The sequence below is a fragment of the Typopeltis vanoorti genome, chromosome 8 (assembly GCF_054136105.1).
Source record: "Typopeltis vanoorti isolate ZY-2024b chromosome 8, IOZ_Tvanoo_1.0, whole genome shotgun sequence".
NCBI classification, from domain to species: Eukaryota; Metazoa; Arthropoda; class Arachnida; order Uropygi; family Thelyphonidae; genus Typopeltis; species Typopeltis vanoorti.
In genome coordinates, this window is record NC_143556.1 from 143,247,927 (window position 1) to 143,273,327 (window position 25,401).

Genomic DNA, 25,401 nt, shown 5'->3' on the forward strand with positions numbered 1-25,401 from the left:
GCACTGCCATTGAATGCTTTTTCGTACTAACTAAGTGGATTAGATCACGTAGCAGAAATATATTAAATTCTACTACTCGGTCTGGAACTCCGTACACCTGTGTGCTTTTAATTATGTATCTCATTCCCACTTTGAGCCTGTTATTGATAATGTGGAAAAATATCTTGTAGTCAGTATTAGATAGAGATATAGGTCTCCAGTTGCTCATTAAGGTGTGATCTCTATTAAGTTTTGGAATGAGGAGATGGCATGGCTTGCTACAAATTCACTTGCTATGTGTCCTAATGAGAGAAAAGAATGAAATAGTATAACTAGAATAGGAAGAATAAAATCTCAGGCCTCGCAGTAAAGTTCTATCCCTAGAACATCAGGTCCTAAAGATTTTCTTCACTGGCCTTATTTAGGTTGTAGTAACTTCAGATGCTGTAATGGACCTGTCTAGCCCATCTTGGATATGAATAGGAAAGCCATTAATGCTCCAAGAGTTATAATTTTCCACAGTACTATTGTCTTCAAACAGATTTTTGTAGTGTTTTGAAAGGCGTCAAGGATGAATTGAGCGGTGGACATGTCTTCACTATCAACGCAGATTTAAGTGATAGTCCTTTCTTTGGTGAATTTAGTTAACAGTCAATAGAAGAATGTAGCTGAAGGGCAATCTGCTAAGTGCTGCTGCATTCTTATTTTAAAATTTCTTTCTTCTACTTGTTTCTGTTTTTCCACTTCTATCTCTATGTTAATGTTTCTAATGATGTGCTACATTCTGTACCATTGCATTGGTTTGTTACAAACCAGCTTTTCTCTTTATACAGATCTTCTGTTGAGGAAGGCATGTTCCTTTCCCCATTCCATCATATTCTGTTCTAGTGCTTCTTTGAATTCTAATCACATGTCCCAATCCAGGTAACATTATTCCAATTTGAACAGAGGATCTGGAATTTGATTGAAAAGATCAACAGAAAATTTGGTGGAAGTCTTCATGGTGAGAACTGATCTCTACTTGTTCCATGCAGTGGAACTTAAGTAGAACTGGATTATGATCTGACATGTTGATATCAAGATGTTTTATTCCAATTATTCTATTTATAAGGGAAGAAGAGATATGAATTCGATTAAGACCAATACCTTGATTAATGTACATGTAAGCCTGGAGATTAGGATTGCAAATCCTCCATATGTCTACTAGTTGAGCATTCTCAAGACATGTTTTTAACTGTGCATATCCCACTTTACCACTCCTAGAATGTCCACCTATTTTGTCTAATGTGGGGTTTTCAATAGAATTCTAGTCTCCAGCTGCTATGATGTAGTTGGCACCATATAGATATTTGGTAACTAAATATCTATATGGAGTTAGACGAAAATTCCTGGAAGAATTTTCGTCTAACTGTTCCATTGGATGGGGCATAAACATTTATAGGCCTTATTACACATCCAAAGTATTTCTAGTCTATTGTCAAGGTTCTCCCTTCTGCATCCCTTTAAATATTACAGAATGACCAAAGGAGGTAAGCAAGAATAAGAACTAAACTCAGCCCAGTTAAATCTTACAAAGCTCCAAGAAGAAAGAAGAGAATATCTATCTGTTAAATTTTTTATATCTTCATATCTGCAGAAGTATGTTTCTTGGAGAAACAAAAACCTGATATTATGGTGTAGCATAAGTTTCCATATAGCATTTTGTTTAATTCACCTATGGAATATTCGTACATTTAATGAGGCAATGCAGAAAGGAGATGCTGTCTTTAAAATCTCTCTTTAACTTCTAGATTTTGAATGAATCTGGTGAGATCTTCAATTTGTGAAGGAGCAATTCTGTGATCTGATTCTTGTAAACTGTTTTCCAGTGTTTTCCCAGTTGCTTTCCATTATTTCAATTTAATGCCTGCCATTCTTGATTTGGAAGCTAGTTATTTTCTTTTTTGTGTAGATGATAACTGTACTGAGAAAACTTTGAATCAGTAAACTTTATATGTGCTTTAATTGTATCTCTGACATTCCCTTTATTAGCATGAAATGGTTCTTCGTAGTCCATAAACTCTTCCGAGTATGAAGAGTTTTCATTTGCCGATCTGCAACCTTCTCCATCTTAATATTTTTTATTACTTCTTTTTCATTTAGATGTAGTTCCTTTTTTTGTCTTTTTTATCTTGCCAAAATCTGAGATGTCATCAGTGGAAGCCAGACACAGAAGTTTATTGAGGTCTCATCAATGGAAGGCATACTCTGATGTAATACCAAAGTTGAAGTAATGCAGAAGTCAAATTTCCATATACAAGTAGCCAAAAGGTGTCATAACTTATTACTAAAATACTCTGGATTAGAGATAGATGTTGAAATTTTTTCCACTTGGTTATACTATAAATTAAATATACCAAGAAATTATATTCTTGGTTTAATCCTTTATCCAAGTGTAAGCAAACAAAGTTGCACAAAGTAACTTCAGCTACAAACTTTGTGCAACTATGAACAAGTTCATGGTAAAATTACTTTCTTTGTTTGCAAGTAAGTAATTTTACCATGAACTTGTGCATATTACTAACATCACCTTCCAACATCCTTATTTTTTGGCAGGTGGTGTTAGTAATGACTAGTCTGTATCCCAAGTAAAAATCCAGAAGGTACTTATCATGATTATTAGCCTTTACCTTTTCTCCAAGTTTTCCCAAAATGTTTATGTATGCCTGATCTAAACCTGGACCATTTTTTCTATTGTCTGTATGTCAGCTACATATTTAATGACCCGACAAATTTCTTCCACTTCTTCCTTAACCATAGCCAGCATGGTTGAATGTGGTTAGCGTATCTGCTCTCCAGTCAAAAGGCTGCTGGCTCAAATCCTGCTGCGGGCATTGTCTGCAAAAATACTAGTGGTGGCAGGTGTTAGATGGCATTGGTGTACTTGGTGGATTAAGAGTGGTGGAGACAGAGAATTGTAGAGTAGGTACCCTCCCTCGATGAGTCTTATTATGTTTAATTATATTATTATGTTTAATAATTATTATTATGTGACACCTGGAGGTGTCACATAATAATAATAATAATTAGGACCACAGACACAAATTAGTCTGATTGTTTCTTTCCTCATTTTTAAGTCTGCCCATATAACTTGAGTTGAAACTGCCTTGCCTTCTAATCAATAAGTTTATTTTCATGTTTGTGTCGAATAATATCACTGCTCCTTCCTTTCTTTGATCATTATTGCTCAAATATAGTATTTATTCTATACTTATTATTTATTAGGATATCACCTGCTTTAGTCTTCTTTTTCTCAGTAATGCCAATTATGTATATGTGGTACTTTTCCAGTTCTACAAGTTTGATTCCCTTCCCATTGATGCTTATCATGTTGATGGTTCCTGTTTACAATTCTTCTAGATGCCGAGTATGAGCTTGTTCCAGCAGCTGATGTTTCACTCTTTAATCTTGTTTAATCAGGTTAAACAAAGTGCTCACTGTTTTCTTGACAAAAACATTTGGTACATCTGGATGATGTACCAGATGCCATGTAATTTCATCCTGTTGCACTACTGTGTTTATTTCTGGTTTAAGCCAATAGAGAGCACAAATTTGGTGGCTAATTCCCTAAATGTCAACACATCATGCTTCGTTCAATAACCAGCGTACATCTATTAACGGGAAGCATCATGTGAGGACTGGACATTACGTCAGAACCCCCATTTGGTTCTCTGCATTCCTTAAAAGCAATGATGAGGTCTCCTCCCAGGTATCTGGCTTTGCTTCTTAATGGTTCTCTGACTGCATTAAAATGAAAAAATATCACTACCTGTGAGTTATCTTGAATACCTGTGGATTTGACGAGGACCACCGAATACAACACAAACCTTCAAATCAATATGTAACAAACGTGCAATTTTAGCACTGACTTGGGAAATAAGTCTCTCTGTAGTGTGGTGGGAAATAGAAATACACTGTATTTATTGTTGTTTCAACAACAACTTTGTATTATTATTATTATTATTATTATTATTATTAAAACAAGACCTCATGGAGTCAGACTCATCTAGGAGGTCCTTTTATCTCACACACATCTCATCATACCGGGTCTTAAACACATTCAAACTCCTTGCAGACACCACACTCTCAGGCAAGGCATTCCAGTCATTCACAACTCTGCACGAAAAAAACCTGCCTCTCACTCCCCTACTCACACCCTCTTTATACAGTTTCCAGGTATGACCTCTGGTTCTCCCCTGATCTCCACTATTCTCTGTAGAACTTCTCCACCATTGATCCTATAACAACCCCTTACCAACTTGTAGGTCTCTATCAAATCTCCCCTCTTCCTTCTCTCCACTAGACTCTGCAAATTACATCTTTTCAATCTTTCCTCATACTCGACATTCCAGAGGTCAGAAACTACCTTAGTCAGTCGCCTTTGCACCCTTTCCAACATCTCTTCATCCTTCTGAAAACCAGGTGACCAAATCTGGGCACAATAGTCCATGTGTGGCCTAATCAAAGCCTTATACAATGGAACAAGAATCTCCCTACTTCTACACATCAGTGTCTTCCTCATCATTCCCAGAAGTCTTTGTGTTGTCTTCACAATTTTGGCTATGTGTCCCCTAAATTTTAGATCCTTATCCACTATCACTCCCAGATCTCTTATTTCCTCTACTTCCAACAATATATTCTCACCAAGCATAAATTCTGCATCCCATCTTTGTTTTCCAAATTTTAAAACCTTACATTTTGCAACATTGAACTCACATCCCCATTTCTGTGCCCAATCACTCAATTTATTCAAGTCTTCTTGCAAGGCCACAACATCTTCACTACTCTTTATGGTTCGTCCCAACTTTGCATCATCTGCAAACAACTGAATATCTCCATCCAAATCTTCTCCAATATCATTAATATACAAGCTAAACAGTAATGGCCTTAAAACAGACCTCCTGAGGCACTCTGCTAGTGACTTTTCTTTTCCTGGATATCGCACCCCCATACAGAACTTGTTGATACCTATCAGATAGCCAGTCTCCAATCCAATGCACTAATCTAATATCCAACCCCATCTGCTCTAGTTTGACTGTCAACTTATCATGAGGTACTCTATCAAAAGCTTTTGCAAAATTATCTGCAGCACTAATTACAATAACATTGGTGATATTCTTCTTTACAAATTCTCTACTAATATAGGGAAGTCGAGCATGAGACACATTCTTGCAACAACAAAACTAGCTTCAGAAAATAAGTCCACTTTCTTACAGATGGTTGAAAGTATAGTTTGTACTCACTGTCATGTGATAGAAGACACACAGGTTTCTTATCCTTAAAATAAAGCAAAATATTCTTCCACTTCCTGCTTAAAAACTCTATTGTCTTCTTCATATTTCTATTTCTTATATTTTGTTCAGTCATTTTAAAGAACTAAGAGATTGTGTAACTTTCACTTCAAAGGCTGAAAAAAGTAACTAGTTCACATTTTAAACCAATTTTTAACATATGTACTTTTTGCATTGCCCATGATATAATCCATCAGTGTTTGTAATGCAGAAAATGTCATAAGTATGACATGTTTTAGTAAACATGAAGCCTCCATTGCCAAGCTGGTATAGGCAAACCCTTTGGCTGGAAAGCCACAGGTTCAAATTCTGTCTATGATTAAAGGAACCTTTATCAGGTGTTTTGAATCAAATGGTAAGTTAGTGGATCTCATATGGAGATGGTTTTTTCCCCAGAAATTCAGGTTTTTTTATCCCTCAAAAACAGGCAAACTGGCTGGAAGAACACATGCAATATACAGACATAGAAAACTTCAGGAATATGGAGTAACCAACCTATTCCATCAGATTTGGTTTCAAAAACCTACCTGGTAAAGTGTGGGTCTACATACAAGCATAAATCAGGAAGGAAGGAAGATTAACAACAAAAATCAAAACTACCTTGAGAACTGCAGTGAACAGCCAGGATTTGGCCACTTCTGTACTATAACAAACTTTCCTTTAGTCCCTACAAGTTCACTATAGTGAGAGTCAACTAGAGCACTTTTTCACTACAGTACATTATATTCTGCTAATAATATAGCATAACTCAATTGTAGCAGTCTTGAAAATGTTCTTCCTATATTGAGAACTGCAAGATGACAAGTAAGATTTGCAGAAAGATGTAATCTTCTTAATATATAAAACAAATGGAAGAATCATTTTTATGTCAGAAGAATTCAATGCTGCAAGTCACTACTGATTCCCCATTAGCAACATCTAGTAATGCTGTTTCTCAGCTATACACACACACACACACACACACACACACACACACACACACACACATATATATATAGCTGGAAACAGAACAGAAAGTCAATACAGGTGTCTATATTTTATCATTTACGTGATTTCTGTACAGAATGTAGTAATCAGAAACCTCAGAAAAACTATAAATGGTGGAATTTGTTATAGGCCCTGCTGCCTCTCGTGTGTGTGGAAGTGATGAAAGAATAAATATATTTCATGGATTAGGTCTACACGACTGTTGGATATTTTTTGAAAATAACTTATATGACTATATAGCCAAATGACAAAACAGAAAAACTATTTATTTCTAAAAAAAAAGAACTACTAGTTTTGTTTTTCTAGAACCCTTTACTGGATGCAATAACACAGAAGTGAAAAAAAATCAGAGATACATAAAAACATTACTTGAGTACAGCTGCCATAGTATTAAATTACAAATGGACTGCTATTATTTGAATGAATTCTTGGACCAGCTGTGTTGTTGTCCTTGTGAAAGAGGTCATGGTCTTGCATATGCCATAACTGAATAGCACAGATGTAGAAATCAGAAAGGGTGTAGCAGAGGTTAACATCAAGGTGGAAAGGGTTCAGTGCAATTTCTGTTGATTCCAAGATATTTCTTTCAAGCTCATCATAGCAACTACATAATTTCAGATCTATCCCAGTTTACTAAGTGTGTAGTGCAGAGCTTCCCAAACTGTGTGTCGCGACAAGTTAGTGTGTCAGCTGCAGTGTGAAGGTGTGTCGCGTGAACATAAAGCGTTAAACAGAATAATCGCTGAAATTTCCACAGTGGAATCAATTTCGCAAAGTACCGGTACGACTTTTAGTTAGCACCGTTAAAGAAGATATTTGGTCAACTGCTCGGAACCCCCTCCCTGAGTCTATACTGACTTGCATGCAATCATCACCATCAGTTTCGTTTTCGTTGAAGTTTTCTATAGTTCATTCAAGTATGAGTGACAGTAAATGTATAAAAGTTATACAAAATATAATTGCAAAAGCATATATTTAAACTATATCCGATCTGGCCATGTGACCCATGAGAGGCACATCAGACTGAATTACTGTGCCACAAAATTATGTTTGTCTAAAAAGTGCATCACCAACATGAAAAGTTTGGAAAGCACTGGTGTAGTGGATTGGTCATCGACAGGATCTGAGGAATTAAGAATGTGATTAAATAAACTGAGGCCCTAGTTCTATCACGGGTGTGGCTACAATTCCCAAGCTCAAAACTTTATGAATAAGGTACCAATCTTATATTTCTTTTAGATTTCATATATATATATACAGGGTGTTCGGGATAAATTTGACAGTTTCGTAAGGAAAAAGAAAATCTTCTTTGTATCTATTAAATTTAATGAATTGACAAAAAAACATTACAGGCAGAGTTAATTACAATACTATCAACAAGATTTACTCAAAATAACCACCATTAGTATCGATCACAGCTTCAATTCTGCTTCGGAACCTCGAACAAGCTGATGCTACAGTCTCCCTGGGAAGGGCCGCAAAAACTGTTTTAATTTTATCCATTAACTGGGCTTTTGTATTACTGGAAGTGCGATTGGTGTCTTTTTCAACTGCGCCCCATACAAAATAATCCATGGGGTTAAGGTCTGGGGAGTTTGGAGGCCAAACATTTGGACTGGTGAAGTCGTAGAAATTTTCAGACAACCATTTTTGACTTTTCCCAGAGGTGTGGCAAGGGGCCGAATCCTGCTGCCATACATACGGCCTACCATTGGCTACCCTTGTTATCCAGGGCTTGACTACAGTTAGCAACTCCACGAACAAAGCCCGAATTCCAATGCCAGGGTTCTTCAACACCTGTTCCTGCAGATTTGCGAGGAATTCTGCTGTACGAACGCAATCAGATCGTCTGCTAGGGATCTTTCTTCTTGCTACATCCTCGTAGTCACCATTGCAAGTCTCTAGTTCATGCCTGATTGTTTTTACTGTATTCAGGGAGCATTGGGCAGCAGTCGTAATATCCTTATTTTGATGGCGGGCACGAATCATCATGATACAAGTTATTCTCTTCCATGATTCAGGTGAGTTCCAGCTATCCATCCTTTCTGACATCTTGTATGTGAATGAAGAAGGGTCCAAACTTTTAAATGAAGAGAAGTGTGTGTTAATACATGTAACTTACGGAAAAATATAATTAATTATAAATATGTCAAATTTATCCCGAACACCCTGTATATATATATGATAATTGTAGTGACCTATAAATGAAAAAAATTTAAACAAAACTGCACTTACTATAACAGTGCATAGGGGTAAAAATACTCTTCCTCTCTGAAAGATTAGCTATCTAATTATTTCAAACTGATCAATGAAGTTCATCTGTAACATAAAGACATTAACAGATCCATAGCCTATTGGCCTATTGATTGGAGAGTGGATAATGTATCCATCTAGCCAACCAGGCAAGCTGCTTAATGCATTATATTCACATATGAAATCTGTTGCACACAGTGATTATTTCACATAGAAATATCATTGCATTTCCCATAACTTCATTCATAAGCATTCACAATATCAATTTTAAAAAAAATTTAAGATTCAAATTGTAATTTCTCATACCCTGTATCATAATAATGAGAGGTCTTGGATCTCCTGCATCCCCATCACGTACAGATAAAGTTAAAATAGATGTTCCCTAAAAGAAAAAGAAAAAAGCTAAAAAATAAATCAGATTGAAAATTTCATTATGCAGTGAAAACTCACCTGTACAGGTTATTTCTGCAAACTTGAATACCTAATAGATAATTTAATATTTAGAGACAAAAAAATTAAAGCAGTGTTAAATACTATATTGTGATTATCATCATAACAAGAGGAATCACTTTTAAATGACATTGCAGTAAATATTTAAACGAATATTCAGTGAATAAGTGAAACATTCTGTCCAAAACTCAGAAGGACTTTCATTTCACAGTCATGATACAAAAATAGCTGTATAATGCGAACTTTCTGAAAATTTTTTGTTGCTCCCCTAAAATGCAAATCAATAAGATATAGCCAATTTTCTGTATTCTGAAATGGCACCCCTGGTATAGAAAATTTCTATACCAGAGGTGCCATTTATAAAAAAATTTATAAGAAAATTTATAAAAAAATGTTTGAGTATTTTGGTAATGCTTGAATTTAAAAAAATAAATAAATAAAAATAAAAATAAATAATAATTATAATTAATGTGTTATTAATGTGGGAATGTTTGACCTGAATAACACATTAATTATTATTATTTATTTAGTTATTTTTATTAAGCCCTTCTAGATACTACATCTGTCTAATGATATCTTTAGTACAATTTTATAAATTAAGTTTTTTGTATGACATTGTAAATTTATATATGTAATTTATTCCACACTCTTATGTTTACCTTTCTTCAATGAAATGATGACTTGTTCTAATTTTGTATGATCAATTGTTTGTATTCTATCTTGTAAAAATTGTTTTCTGTCAAGCCATTGATAATAGTTTGTTATTTTCAAACTAAAATATCTGGCAGTATATAAAATACTTTTCTTGTGCTAACATGTAGATAATTCTTAGAATTATTAGGGTAGGTGGTAGCTGGGATGGCCTCTTGTAGGAATAGGCACTTGGGAGAAGGGGGGGATGCATAAGGTAATGATGAATCCAGTGGAGACTGGAGGGATAATGATAGGTACAGAAACAGTGACAATGCCTTGTTTCTTTATACTAATGCCAGGAGTATCTGGAATAAAGGAGATTAATTGGTGACACTGATATCATCAGCCTTCAAAGATTAGTGGGATCTCTGAGACACAGTTGACAGATGATGATAAACTGACAGGAATAAAAGTACCAGGGTATGGCATTTTTCAAAAGGATATGAAGAAAAAATGCAGTGGTGGAGTCATGCATAAGTGATGATTTATGTCCTCTCAGAGGGGAGGATTTGGAAGGCATTGGCAGTAATGGTTTTGAAAGCATATGATGTGAGGTAGACATGGGCAGGACAGGATATTTACTGGGGTGTGGTTACAAGCAAGGGAGCATAGAGGGTGAAGAGCAGAAAATATTTGATATTTAGGCAGTTGAGTATGGCGGGTGCAAAAAGAATGAATGTTATGAGAGTTTTAACTACAGCAGTATAAATTAGGAAGAGGAAATAGCATGTTGTAGTAAGGGAATGGAGTTTCTGGAATTCTTCAGGAACAAATGTCTTAGACAGCATGTAGTAGAAGGAACATCAGGTTCAAGAGTTTATGATTTTGTCAAAACATCAGAAGATCTGATTATAACTGAGATTGCATCTTTGCCCCTAGCTGGAGAGAGCGATCATGTGGTTTTAACTTGGATGATGAAGAGACATGCAGAAGTATCAAAGAGAATGGAATATATGTGTGCAATTAAAAGGCAGGTGATTATAATAGTCTTAAGTATCAACTTGGGGTAGTTCCATGGAGGGAGGAATTGGAAGGGTGAGTTATCATCAGTTCTTGGGAAGTTCCCAAGCACTGATGAAGGAAGTTCACGACAATAGCAAGTTAATGAGTGTAGAGGAGCACACAATTTGGTATAATGTGCATGACAAACAATATCAAATGGTAACTGCAGGTAATAAAGATGCTGTGGAAGAGATATATGGAGAGGGATGAAGTGTGCAGATGCATGAAGAATATAAGACTCAGGAGAATGAACAGTATAGTGAAAATAATACAAGAGTGAATAGTAAGGAAGACAAAATTAGAATATGAGAAGGTACCCTGAGATCCAAAGAAAATCCTACGGAATTTTCTGCTATGTGGTCATTAGGGGGAGAAATGATTGTGGAAGAATCACATTGTTGGAATTAGAATGGAAATAGAGTGACTGATGCAAAGGATAGTGGAGTCGTTCAATGAACACTTTATTGGGGTATTTCATCCTAGAGAAGTAGGTTTTAACATTAGATGGAAAATGCAGGTTAGAGTTTTAGAAGTGCAAGAAGAAAGGCGGTTGATTATAAGTTCCAGGGTTTCAAATACCGAGTACTCTGGTGTGAAGGACTGGATGGAATTTTGCCCAAGGCTTTGAGAGAATTTGCTAAAGACAGCTCCAATGACTGGCTTTTAAATGAAAGGCCATTGGAAAGGTGTCTAAGGAGTGGAAGGAGGTTAAGATAGTGCCACTGCATAAGGGTTGTAGCAGACTAGAAGTGTCAGCTACAAGTGTGTTTCAACTACAGATGAAACACAAACACAAAGTTTGTGTTTCATCAGTAATTGTTAAGATCTTGGAGAAATTAGTGAGGGATTAGCTATCTGATTGGTATCCAAGAGTTGTGTATGTGGAAGCAGTATCAAGGAGGCAGAAAGTTACAAGTGGGATCCCACAAGGTTGAGTATACTGGGACCTGTATTGTTTAACCTTTATATTAATAACATTGTAAATGGATTGCAGGGAGATATTCAGTTGTTTTCAAGTGATGTGAAGCTGGGAAGTGTTATTAGTAATAGTGCAGATGTGGTAGCATTACAAGAGGATTTGAACAAACAGGAGAGATGTGTAAATGAATGGGGGATGTCAGTTTAATACAGCTAAATGAAGTCTTGAATTTTGGATACATCGATGGGAGACTGCATGTTCTGTTGGAGGAACTATACTGAAGGGAGTAGGGGAAGCAAGAGATCTGGGGGATAATGATTAACAGAAACCTGAAATTCAGGGGACATACTGCAAAGGTGGAAGGTAACCCAGGGGATCGCTTCAATACTGAGAAGGATGCTGACCTGAAGAGATAAAAGAGTTGTCATTCCATTGTATAAAGCCCTGATTAGACCACACCTGGACTACTATGCTCAAATTTGGTCCCCAAGATTTGAAAGGGATAAATTTACCATGGAAAGAATGGAGATTATAACAAAGATGGTATCAGGACTGACAATATTAGTCATCAGAATAAGCTGAGGGAATGTGGACTGCACAGTTTGGTAAACAGAAGAAGAAAAGGTGATATGATTGAGACTTTTAAACTGTCAATAGGTAGTTACAGAGGTTGAAAGTGGGGAGTTCTTTCATTTGGTAGTGCAGGGGGAAGGAGCGAGGACAAGGTCCTTGGAAGTTACAAAAGGAAGTTGTGAGCAAGAGGGTAAGGAGTGGTTTCTTTGCAGGGAACGTGGTTGAAACCATGAAATGCATTGCCTTATAGAGTGGTGAGAGCACAAATGGTCAATGGGTTCCTGGAGTGGCATGATAGAATTTGTGTTTTCTAGGAAGGATGACCTCCCACAAGGAGTCTATTGACTCCATGGTGGACTGAATAATAATAATAGAATACATATTATATGTTCCAGGGTTGACCTACCACAATGAGTCTTGTGACTCCATGGAGGCATGAATCATAATAATAATAAATAATAGTAAAATAACAGAAACATCGGTTATTACACCGCCTATAATGACGAACACATACATGTTCTTGATTTGTTGATTTAAAAATTTTTGGAACATAATTTTGATTGAACAATGTTGGCAGATATAAACTCATAACCTGAACTCTTAAACGAATAATAGATTACAAGAGGAATTTAAAACCTTCAAGTATATTAAAAAAGCATGAAATTTTTTACTAGAAGGAAATAAAATAAAAATATATGGAAAGTTTTTTCAAAAAAACAAACAAACAGAGGAATATATATATATATATATATATATATATACTGTGTGACATAATGAACTTCCATAAATTATGAGCAAACCAGAAATATAAAAGCTGTTTGATTTGATATCAGAAAAAATCTTTTCTGCAAATATTTTCATCACCATCAAATTCCTGCTATGTACTGTTGGATCCTATTTCGTCTTAACTTATACCTTGGATCCGTCATGTTTGTCACTACGATGTTCTTAAACAAAAAATAAGTTGCTAGTTGATTTCTAATCCAAATATAGAGAAAATTTGTATTTATTTACTGCGTCACTCTATATCTAAATTAGTCCAAGAATTTAAGTAAAACCAACTCTCAACTATTTCCCCTTGATATGTTATTATTATGTATACAGGCCAAGTTTATTTAACTTATTTAATTCACCTGCTTTGGTTCGATTATTTTATGAACGGTGCAGTAAAAGAGATTCAGGCAAAATACAACTTTAGATCAACAAAACAAACATTTAATATAGGCTTACAAATTATACACTTTAATTTAAATCACTGAATAAGGTATTATAAACATTTTAGCTCATCTGGTAATATAGTCATACTATCTCAGGCAACGGTTAATCTGTTGTCTGAAATACAGCCTTCACAAAGTTCATTTAACTATTTAATAAAGTTCAATGTCATAAAGTTCCTTAGTGATCAATTACATTAATATCTCATAGTTACTTAAGTTCCAAATACAATAATAGGGCAGTAACACTTCTTCACAAGTATACATTTTTAAATCCATACTCCAGCTAACCTCCGCAATAGTTACTGTTAATATAGGGATATTCTAGGAAGAAACACACACATATCTCCGCATAGGAATATCGATAGTTGGATGATTCTTACTGGTAATCTTCCTTGTTCATCTACTTATAGACGAACATTTCTGATAACTGTATACACTTAAAACAATTAACAACACTCATTAAAACAAATCTTCTTAGTAATAACTGAAAAAATTAATGGTCGCGATTCACATAGTTAAACGTTCTTGCTCAGTTAAAAAGGTTTGTACTATCTTTGACATCACTTGACCAATTTAGTATTCTACTAATAACTCTTGAACTAAGATAACACACAGTAATTCTTTAACTTGAAGTTTTTATGCACAATTGCCTATACTTCAGGCATTTAATTAATCTTTTAGGCACTATATCTCTTAACACAGCTATCGTTTAAATTTAACCTTGCTGCCTCTACTTATTCTCTTAGTTACTCTGTACTAAGCTTCAAGTTTCCGTGTGTCCCTGAAAAGTCGGTTATGAATTTAAATGCTAGCTAAAGTATAGCTAGTCATCCAGTTGTCACCTTGCTATCTTCTGTTGCTTTATTTGTTGTTCTACAACTTACTAGCTAACTCGCTCCTCGACTAGTAAACTTTAATTAGCTACTTGAGTAACTCGCTGACTCGCTGTTATCGCACTCTGATTCCCTGAATCAATCTTCTTCGATTCCATCCGAATGAATCGTTTTCTCCGCTCTTCGCTTATATATCCCCTCTTCCCACCGAAATTATTCTCGTGCGCTCTTCAACTAAAATCCTTTCAAACCTTTCAATACTAATCTGTCACACACTGTTCTAAACTCGTGCCAGCTATCTTACATGCGTCTACATGACAACCAAAACAAAATATAATAAAACTGAGGTATTGCACAATGTTATACCTCTACATACAGGAACAAATAAGGAATATTTACACTTCAATTAATGCACAGTTAAAATGTTGAATACAAATTCTTATAATATTAACATAGCAATAAATAAAATAAACTTAATAATATTTTGATACAGAGTCATTTCACTATTAATACATATCTTTGATTAGATAATTAAATATTAATAAAACTTAAAGGTAGTTATATGAATATTAATTTATAAACAAGTGATTTACAATAAATAATATTTACAAGTTTTGCTTATGTGATCGAAGATCATGTTGGATTCTGAAGCAAATATTAATTACTCAAATCTCTATATATTCAGAATCCAACAGTACTCTCAAGTGGTGTACAGGATATGATAGAACTACATGAAAAATTTATAACGTTACTAACTTCCTATCTACAATTTTCATCGAAATCAGTCTATTACTTGTCAAGACTTCAACATTATCAGATCTTATATGTCTATTGTCCAAAGCACTTTGTACCATATCAATCCATCTATATCTTGGTCTTCCTCTGGGTCTTTTTCCTGCCAACCTGGCAGAGAACACTTGTTTTGTTAATCTTTCCTCTCCCATTCTGTTTCAGTGACCATACAATCTGAGATTAGCTCTGCTGACCCATTCCTGGATGCTAACAATATCAAGTTCTTTAATAATATCCTCATTTTTAATATGATATCGCCATTGATGCCATCTATTCACACCTATAATCTTTCTCAGGACTCTCATATCTGCAGTCTCTAGTATTTGGTCAAGTGTTTTACTTCTGGCCCAGCTCTCAGATCCATAAGTTAAAACTGGTTTGAACAGTCTTGTAAACAGCTAATTTAGTGTTCTGACTAATTTCTCTCTTACTCCATATGAATTTATTTAATTGACTTCCTACCATACCAGCTTTGTTGATTCTGTTGTCTATTTCCATATTTAATTTACCATCTTCACTAAAAATCGTGCCTAAGTAACTGAAATGTGTTACTTGTTCCACAGGCTCTCCATTCATAGCGCAGGTGACATTTTCAATGATTCTGTCTATTTTCATTGTCATTGTCTTTTTATTGCTGACCTTCATACCATATCTATTACAACAGTTATTCAATTTAGTCAGAGAATCTTGCAGACTTGTAGCAGATTTATTTAGAGGTTTTAACATTGTCTGCATAAAGCAAAGAGCTGAAATGAAAATCTCCAATTTTGATATCAGGTTTAATACCACTTTCCTTCATAACATGATCCATATAGATAATGAATGAAATAGGAGATAATGTACATCCTTGTCTCACACCAGATTTAACATTAAACCAACTTCCTGTACTTCCTTCAATCCTAACTGCTGATTTACAACTCAAATAAAGACCAAGTATTGCTTGATATAATGCCCCATTAACATCATATAACTGTAGCATTTGGAATAGCTTCTCTTTTGGCACCTCGTAATATGCCTTTTCCAGATCGACAAAACTTAAATACAGATCTTTGTTATATTCCCATGATTTCTCGACTATTTGTCGTAAAGTGAAGATCTGATCCTGACAGCCTCTATTTGGTCTGAATCCAGCTTGTTCTTCACCAAGCTTTTCTTCCACAATTCTTCTCAACTGTTTCTCAAGTATACTAGCATAAATATTACCAGGAATCTTACCTGGTAAGATTTATAATACCTCTGGTATTATAATTCTGGTAAGATTTATAAAATACCTCTGTAATTCTCACATTCAGTTTTATTTCCCTTTTTATATATGGGTACTATGACAGCTCTACCCCAATCATCAGTCCACGCCTTCTGAACTATGCAGTGCAGCTATAAGACTTTTATACCACCATACTTAAGCATTTCTGGTCGAATATCATCTACTCCTGCTGCCTTTCCACATTTCAGGCTTTTGATGGCTTTTTCTATTTCAAGTATGGATATATATTCCTGACTACATGCCTGTTGGGTGTTTTTTACCACTGTGCTATCACTGCTTGTTTCTTTAGCAATTTTTCAAAATAATTACTGTATACTTCAAGGATACTTTTCTCTCCTGTTTTCAGGTCACCTTTATCATCTCTAATTCCTTTCACAACACACTCTTTCCTTCATTTCTGAGCTTCTTCAACAATCTCCAGAATATTCTGTCACCTTCTTGATATTTATTTTCTATGTTCTTGCCAAAGTTCTCCCATGACTTTTGTTTAGCTAGTTTTACACAGTGTTTAGCTTTCTTACATTTGTCTCTGTATTCTCTAAGAGCACAAGCTGACTTATTTGCCAGGAACTTTTGATATGCTTTCTTCTTTTCCTTCACTGCCTCTTTAACTTCCTGTGTCCACCATAGAGTTCTAATTTTTCTATCCTTGCAGCCAACTTCACCACATGCCTCTCTAGCTGAATCAATCAGGGTTTTCTTCAAGGTTTGCCACTGAATCTCCAAGGTTTGATTCCTGTTCTCAAACTCTTTCATTTTTTCTGATATTTATTTTCTCAATAATCTTTGTGTACTTTAGTCTACAGCTCACATCTGAGAGCTGCTCAACTTTTATTCACTTTAAAACTTTCTTACATGTTATTCTTTTCCATATGAAATTCAATTTTATCCTGCTCAAGACTAAATAGTCATCACTTCCAATTTCAAATCCTCTATACACTCTGGTGTCCTGCACCAGGGAGAAAACATCACTATCAACAATAACACAGTCAAGGAGACTTTTCTTATTTCTTGCCTCTTCTCTCCATGTGAATTTGTGCACATTTTTATGTTGGAACATGGTGTTAGTAATAACCAGTCCATGTCCTGAGCAGAAATCCTACAGGTATTTGCCATTATTATTAGCTTTGCTCTTTTCTCCAAATTTTCCCAAAATATTTTTGTATGTCTCACAATCACTTCCTACTCTGCTATTTAGATCCCCAACAAGGACCAACTTTTCCTTTTTCATTGTGTCAGTAGCTTTCTCTAGAGTCTCAAAAAATTCTTCCACTTCTACATTAGTAGAGCCTTCTGTGGGATCATAGGCACAAATAAGTCTCATCATCCAGTTCCCCATTCTGATATTTGCCCATATCACCCTACTCGAGACTACCTGCCATTCAAGAAGATTAGCCTTGTATTTGGTGTTGAATACGATGGCTACTCCTTCTTTTCCTCGATTGTCATTGCCTGAATATAACATTTTGTATTTATTGCTCAGAACGGTATCACCAGTTTTTGTCTTTTTTGTTTCAGTCACCTCCATTATATCGATCTGGTACTTATCTAATTCCTCAGCTAGCTTCATTTCTTTGCCATTCAGGCTTCTTATGTTGATAGTACCGATCTTCAACTCTGGTGATGTTGAGTTGGGGTGTGTTTTCGGGTTTGTTCCAGTAGCTGACTTTTTGCTGTTCACCCTGGTTCCCTGGCAAAAACAACAGGGGCCTTGTTTAACTGGGCAACGCTCCAGCCGGCAGGAAATTTTGTCATGTTGTACCATCATTTTGTATATTGATTTAAGCCAATAAGAATACAAGTTGGTTGGCTAAATCTAAACTTTTGGAGGTTCAGTCAACTGAATGCAGTTTTAATGCTCCCTACAGAGTACATTAAGAGCTTTATCACATTTTACTAATTCAGTTTAATGGTTGTGCTTTTTTTTCTACTTTCACTAGAAATGTTTTCTCTTTTTTGTATTTTATAAGATTAATGTGTATATTTGCTTCTGCCTTTATTTTTTTAAAACAAATAATCTGCCCAAGTAGGATAGAGATAGATAAATTAAAAATGTTCAGATTATTCTAAAATCACAAAGTGAATGCAGCAACAGGATTAGGTGAAGCACGTATATCTATATCAAGAGAATGTGTGAAAAATTGGCAATGTTTATAATGCCTTTAAGTCCAAGGGCTCAAGATTTAATGCTTAATTAAAGGAAGATCAATCTAACACAGATATAAAAAATTTTGCATCAGGCAGTATCTCTGGTATAGGTGATTAAGGTACAGAAAAAAACTAATTAAGGCTAGGAATGGGTAAATAGAGACATGATACATAAACTGGAAAATTTTCTGATATATACCCTCGAAGAGGTATCAAGATATCACAATAGTATTACATTATTGCCGGCCTGGCTGGCCAAGTGGTCAGCATATTCACTCTCCAGCCAAAAGGCTGTGGGTTCGAATCCTGCCATGGGCATGGATGTTTGTTATTGTTTGTGAAAACACTAGTGGCGGTGTTTGTAATGACAATATGTGTAATGCTATGCATTACACATATCTGCAAGGAGATGTGCTTTGCATTATGGGAGATACTGAGATAGGAATGATGAAAGCTTTCTTCACCTTTGCAACAAGTTGAGTTGGTGTTGTACTACCTTACCCCAGTCCTGAAGATACTTTCAGGCGCAAACTTTGTTTGCTCACACTTGGATAAAGGATTAAACTAAACTTATTATAGTCTAACCAAGTGAAAAATAAACTCTCAAAACCACCAAGATCTTTTAAAAAATCTTCCATCATGGCATCACACAACTGTTTGCTAATTTTTCTTGTAGCATTTAGTTTAAATGAAAGGACCAGTAGGTTACCTCTGATAAATATAATGAGCTATTGTCATACGGTCTAGTTTTTGATCAAGAAATATAAATAATCCACTAATTATTTTTATGGTAATTTAGCCTATTTTTGTTTAGGAGTGCCCCTTTGCCAGTCTGGTTGGCTGAATGGTTACCATATCTGCTCTCCAGCCAAAAGGCTGCAGGTTCAAATCCCACCGTGGGCATGGATGTTTATGATTGTCTGTGAGTATACCAGTGGTGGTGGGTGGTAGATGGCATTGGTGTAGATAATGATGTAGGTGCCATCCCTCGATGAGTCCCTTGGACTCCCTGGAGGTGTCACGTAATAATAATTAATATGCATAAGATATAATTAATTAATTTTATAATGTCACTGGCTTCTTAAAGAAGACAGCCAGCAACATCCTACAAAGGTATGTCTGAATTATTTCTCCCATATATTCTTCATATATCCTCATACAAGTTGTCCTAGCCTATAAGGTCCAGCTAGAGCAACTTGTAAATGCTAGCGAGTGTATTCCCGTAAGCTCTCTGGTCAAATTTCATACGAAACTTTTATAGTTTCTGTATTCATCTTTGAAATAATGCTGGATTTAATATCTAAATATCTCCTTGATTTTTATAATTTCTATTAATGATTTTCATATCAAATTTATTACATTTTTTACAATAGTTTTTCAGTTTAGTCAGGAATCCTGCAGACATGTACTGGATTTATTCAGAAGTATAACATCATCTGCATAAAGTAAAAAAAAAACCTAAGATTAACATCACCAATTTTGATATCAGATGTGGGAAAATCAAGTGTTTTTTGAAGAGAAAACATGAAAAAATGCAATTTTTGCAAAAGTGCACAAATAATGTGATCCATATAGATGTGCATCCCTTGTTGCACACCTGATTTTACCACAAACCATCTTCCTGTACCTCCTTTAATTCTAACTGCTGACTTACCTTAAATAGAGATTATGTATTGCTCAATATAATGTCCACTTTACATCATATAACTGTAGCATTTTGAAGAGCTGTCCTCATGGTACTCTGTCATATGTCTTTCCCACATCTACAAAACTTAAATACAAACAATAACAAATATCTTGGAAATATAACAAATCCTTGTTATATTTCCAAGATATCTCAACTATATGTCTTAAAGTAAAAATCTGATCCTGATAACCTCTATTTGGTCTGAACTCAGCTTGTTCTTCACCAAGCTTCCTTTCCACAGTTTTTCTTAGCCATTTCTCAAGTATACTTGCATAAATCTTACAGGAACAGTGAGTAAGAAAATACCTCTGTAATTGTCACATTCAGTTTTATTTCCCTTTTAGAGCTGAGTACTATGAGAGCTCTGTTCTAATCATCCAGAATCCAATCCTCTGACCATGCATTCTGAATTATGCAGTGAAGTCACTGTAAAACTTTTATATCTCCATATTTGAGCATTTCTGGTTGTATTTCACCTACTCCAGCTGACATTTCAGATTTTTTTTTTTTTTATGGCTTTTTCTACTTCAAGTATGTAAATGTAATCCTGACTGCAATTCCTGTTGGGTTTTTCCTACCACTGTGCTGACATCACTTGTTTCATTTAGCAATCTTTCAAAGTAATTATTCCAAACATCTAGAATATCTTTATTACTATTTTTAATATCACCTTTATCATCACTGATTCTTTTTGCAGTATTCATTTCTAGGCTTTTTCTACAGTCTCCAGAATATTTTACTACCTTCTGATATTTATTTTCTATGTTCTTACCAAAGTCTTGTCATGACTTTTGTTTAGCTAGTTTTACACAATGCTTTGCTTTCTTACGTTTTTCTCTGTATTCTCTAAGATAACAAGCTGACTTACCAAGATTTTGCGATATGCTTTCTTATTTTCCCTGAGTGCCTCTTTAACTTCCTGAGTCCACTATGGAAATGAGGATGAGGCTGAATCAATCAATGTTTTCTTCAGAGTTTGCCAGTGAAAGCTGAAAGCTGCTCAATTTTGATTCATTTTAAAACATTCTTACACACTATTCTTTTCAATATAAAATTCAATTTTATTATTATTATTATTATCCAAGATAATAATAATAATAAAATTGAATTTTATATTGAAAAGAATAGTGTGTAAGAATGTGTTATTCAGAATTAAATTACTAACTACAATTATTCCATTTAAAATTTTGATTAAGTTTGAGTTAAATAAATTTTTATCTGCAATAAAAAAATAAATTTAAAAAATTCTGCATTAGAGTAAACCTGATCAAGAAATAAGTATTTTGTTTTATGATGATTACTTTTCAAAATACACAAAAAAATTTTAAGTGTTTTAAATTAAAATTGATCTAAAGCTTACTGGTGGGCTGTTTTCTGAAACTGTAGCTGTATATGGGGCATTCTGAAACAAAGGAGGCTGATCCTGAATGTCTCTGATCTCAATCACAATGTTTACAGATGAATTTAGTCGTTGTGAAACTGATAAGTCCTACAAATAAACATACATATGTACTGAAATAGATTCAAAAAGATTATATATTATAGACAAAACACACTTGCAAGACACATTCTGTGTAAGTATTATTATATCATTATCGTATTAGAGGCTTACCACAGAATACCATACATGCATTTCATAATTTACATTTTCTTAGACATGACATGTAAGATGCTCCTGATGTAGCTCTCATACCCCAATCCTGGTAATCAAATCTGCACTTATAATTCCAGTGAAGTCATATGGAATGGAATGGCCTACATGGGAAATTGAGTGTGAAAGGTGTATAAGATATAGAAGATCAGCAACAGGTGAAAAGAATTCAGAGATGGGGTAGTGGAGAAACAGCACATGAGTAAGAGTGGTCACATGACAAAAAAGCCACTTCAACTTCTCCCTCTTTCCTCTAAACTTCAGTGGCCTATCCATTATCATCAAAAAATGCATCAGCTCTTCAAGAGCTACTGAACCAAATATAAGCTTCACATAGTCTGAAATCAGTAATGAATGCATGTATATGGATGGTCAGCATAGGAATGGAATGGCCTACATGGGAAATTGAGTGTGAAAGGTGTATAAGGTAAGATCAGCAACAGGTAAAAAGAATTCAGAGATGGGGTAGTGGAGAAGCAGCACATGAGTAGGAGTGGTTATTATTCCAGGACTGGGGCAACTCGTGGTAAAGGTGGTATGACTTCACATCACTTGCCTTAGTATCCCATAATGCAAAGCACATCTCCTTGTGGACATGTATTATGCTATGCTTTATGGGAAGGGTTACTACCCAAACCAGTTTCGACCTGTCCGCAAGTAGATGTGCTTTGCATTATGGGATACTAAGGCAAGTGATGTGAAGTCATACCACTTTTACCACGAGTTGCCCCAGTCCTGAAGATACTTCAGGTACAAACTTTGTTTGCTTACACTTGGATAAAGGATTAAACCAAGTATATAATTTCTCGGGATCTTTAATTTATAGCATAACCAAGTGAAAAAACTTCCAACGAAATTTCACGAATTCTAAGTGACGACAATCTGAAGCAATATGTAGCAGAGGGCACATAATGGTTAAGACTATTAAATCTGGAAGTATCACCAGAGGATGTGAATGTGAATAGAGTGTCTCTAATCTTCCCCTGGTTTGTGAGAGTGACCACCAAGTGATCACTTGAGTTGCCAGTCATATAAGAACTAAGGTTGGTGATTATGAAAAGCTTAGGAGACAGCTTGGAGCTATAGTGTGAAAAGAGGAGTTAAGAGAGAAGGAAACAAATGCTGCATGAACATTGATCAAGAGCTTATTTAACAGTAGCAATGTCTGAGTGTATTCCAAAAGTGAAAAGTCCAAACAACATACGAATAAATTTAATGAATGAAGAGATTAAATCTGAAATCTTGAAGAAGGCAACACAAGATGAATGTTGATAATGATCAGTTACATGAAGAGTAAAAAAGGTAGGCCAGGAAGGTCACTCAGTTTTAAAGACAGCAAAAGTATACGATGAGAAGAAATTAGCCAATGAAGATAAAAAAAATCCTAGTGAGTTCTTTTAATATATGGCAAGTACAAGAAAAAATGACTATGGGGAGAATGATGCTGTTGATGACATTAGCAATTTGGTAACCAATGTGGAAGATACAGTTGAAGTATTCAATGTTGGTTTATCAGTGTATTTCATCCTCACGAAGGCAAAATCAAGAGACATTAGTGTGTAGAGGGTATAGTAGAGGAGGGACGGCTGGTGAATGAGCAGAAAATATATGAGGAATTAAGTAAACCTGATGTTAATAAAGCAACAGGTTTAACAATACATAGCCCTGTGTGTTGAAGGAATGCTTTATGGAATTAATGGCACACCTGGTTAACATCAGTCTTGCAATAGGACAAGTCCCAAGGAATGGAAGGTGGGAAAAATTGTTCATTTCACAAAGGGGAAGGGATAAGACTGAAGCTACAAATTATAGGCCAGTCTATATTTGGGTTACTGTTAAGGTGTTAAAGAAGTTGGTGAGGACTAGGATTCAGATGTGAGTTCATAATAGCAGTATTCTTTATGATAGTCAACATGGGTTTGTTATGGGCAAAGTCGTGTTTCAGCAATCTGCTTATGTCTTACAACAAGGTGACAAATTCACTTGATAAAGGAGATTCATATACAGTGGTGTACTTGCATATTTCAAAGGATTCTGCTAGACCTGCCACATGACAATTTACAGCTAAACTATAATAGAACAGATGGGATTAGATAACATGCTAGTAAGCTAATTGTTGATTGGCTGTCAAACAAGTATCAGCAGGTTGTATATCGAGTTTTAATCTCAAAACAGGAAGGTCACTAGTGGAGAGTCACAGGGATCTGTTTTGGCATCATCATAATACCGATACAAAAATGCATAGAAAAACAGAAATCTGTCTTTATGTGTTTCATAGACGTTAAAAAATAATGGTTCCAAGACAGACCCATTCCTCTTTTGGAATAATATTTCCCCTATTAATCAACCAACTGATACCTGACAGCTAACTACCTATCCAACTGACTAGCCTTTTATTCAACCACATCTGTTCCAATTTCAATTCAACCAGTTTGTCATGTGGCAGTCTATTATCAAAGGCCATTTACTGCAGTACTCTACTAGTCATGTTCCTCTTTTTGGATACCACCGTCCCATACACAACCTACTTATATCTTTATTTGGTGGCATTTGTGAATAAAGAGGAGATGTGAAACTGACCATTAAGTCTGTATAAAGGAATGTGAAGCCATGTATACCTTTTTCACCCTTAAAGTAGGTGTGTTTTTTTTTATGCAAGACCTCACCCTTCTTAACACTAACTTAATGGTCAGTTTTGATGCCTTCTTCTCATTCACAAATGTCCCACTAAAAGACACCTTTGATCTAATCCAAGCAGAATTTCCTCCAGCCCTGTTTCATTTACCATGAACGTTGGCTATTTCATATGTGGCAAGGAAAATTCTACAAAAAATAGAGGGTGCAGACATGGAATCTTCTCTTCCCCACCCACCAGCAAACTTCTTTATGAAGAAATTTGAAAAAATGCCTTAAACTCTGTCTCCCTCAAACCTACTATCTGGCTACACTGAGTAGATGTCATGTTTGCTATTTGGCCACATGGCCCAGATATACAAAACACTTTTACAATCACCCCTCATCTCCAAATAGTATAGCATTATAAGAAAACTGGTCCAGAGAGCAAAACTGCTCTATTAAGATAACACTGCACTTGCTACTGATCTCAACTACACACAAAACACCTTTTCAGCCAATGGCCACACCCCTGACAGATAAAATAATACTAAAACCCCAAATCCTCATTCTTCACCTGCAAACATAGACTACAAGATATCCATAACCATCCTATATCATAACTATTATTTTTCAGGAAATAACATGACATACTAAAATATTAATTATAATAAATTTAATCCAATATTTTGGCAATGTTACGTTGCCGTCATCAGGGATCACAAAAGCAATGATATATGCATGAAAACTCCAACACTGGACAAATGAGACCAAAGAAAGGCAACCAAAGTTGGGCCTAAAGTTAGGTATTTACAGGCACATTAGTTTAGCTCTTTTATGGGAACAGATTGCCACCACTTGCATTCTCCTGGCCAACTCTAACAAAACTATCCATGCATTAGAAGAGGAGCTTGCCCCAATGCTGATAGGTGACCTTTGGAAAATCTTTTCTGATACCTCAAAGACTTCAACAGACAAAGAATTTCAAAATATGTGATGACATCATGAAA

The 25,401-nt window shown here is 35.3% G+C and overlaps 1 protein-coding gene across 1 annotated transcript in view; it reads right to left on the reverse strand.

Annotated features, from left to right (window-relative positions):
- Window positions 1-25,401, reverse strand: part of Cad74A (cadherin 74A) — an 850,889-nt gene that overhangs the window by 733,041 nt on the left and 92,447 nt on the right. The window contains exons 7-8 of the mRNA XM_090396473.1: window positions 21,488-21,616; window positions 8,856-8,931 (exon numbers count right to left, since the gene is read on the reverse strand). Of these exons, the coding sequence (XP_090252599.1) occupies window positions 8,856-8,931; window positions 21,488-21,616 (205 nt within the window). The remainder of the gene's footprint in view (window positions 1-8,855; window positions 8,932-21,487; window positions 21,617-25,401) is intronic.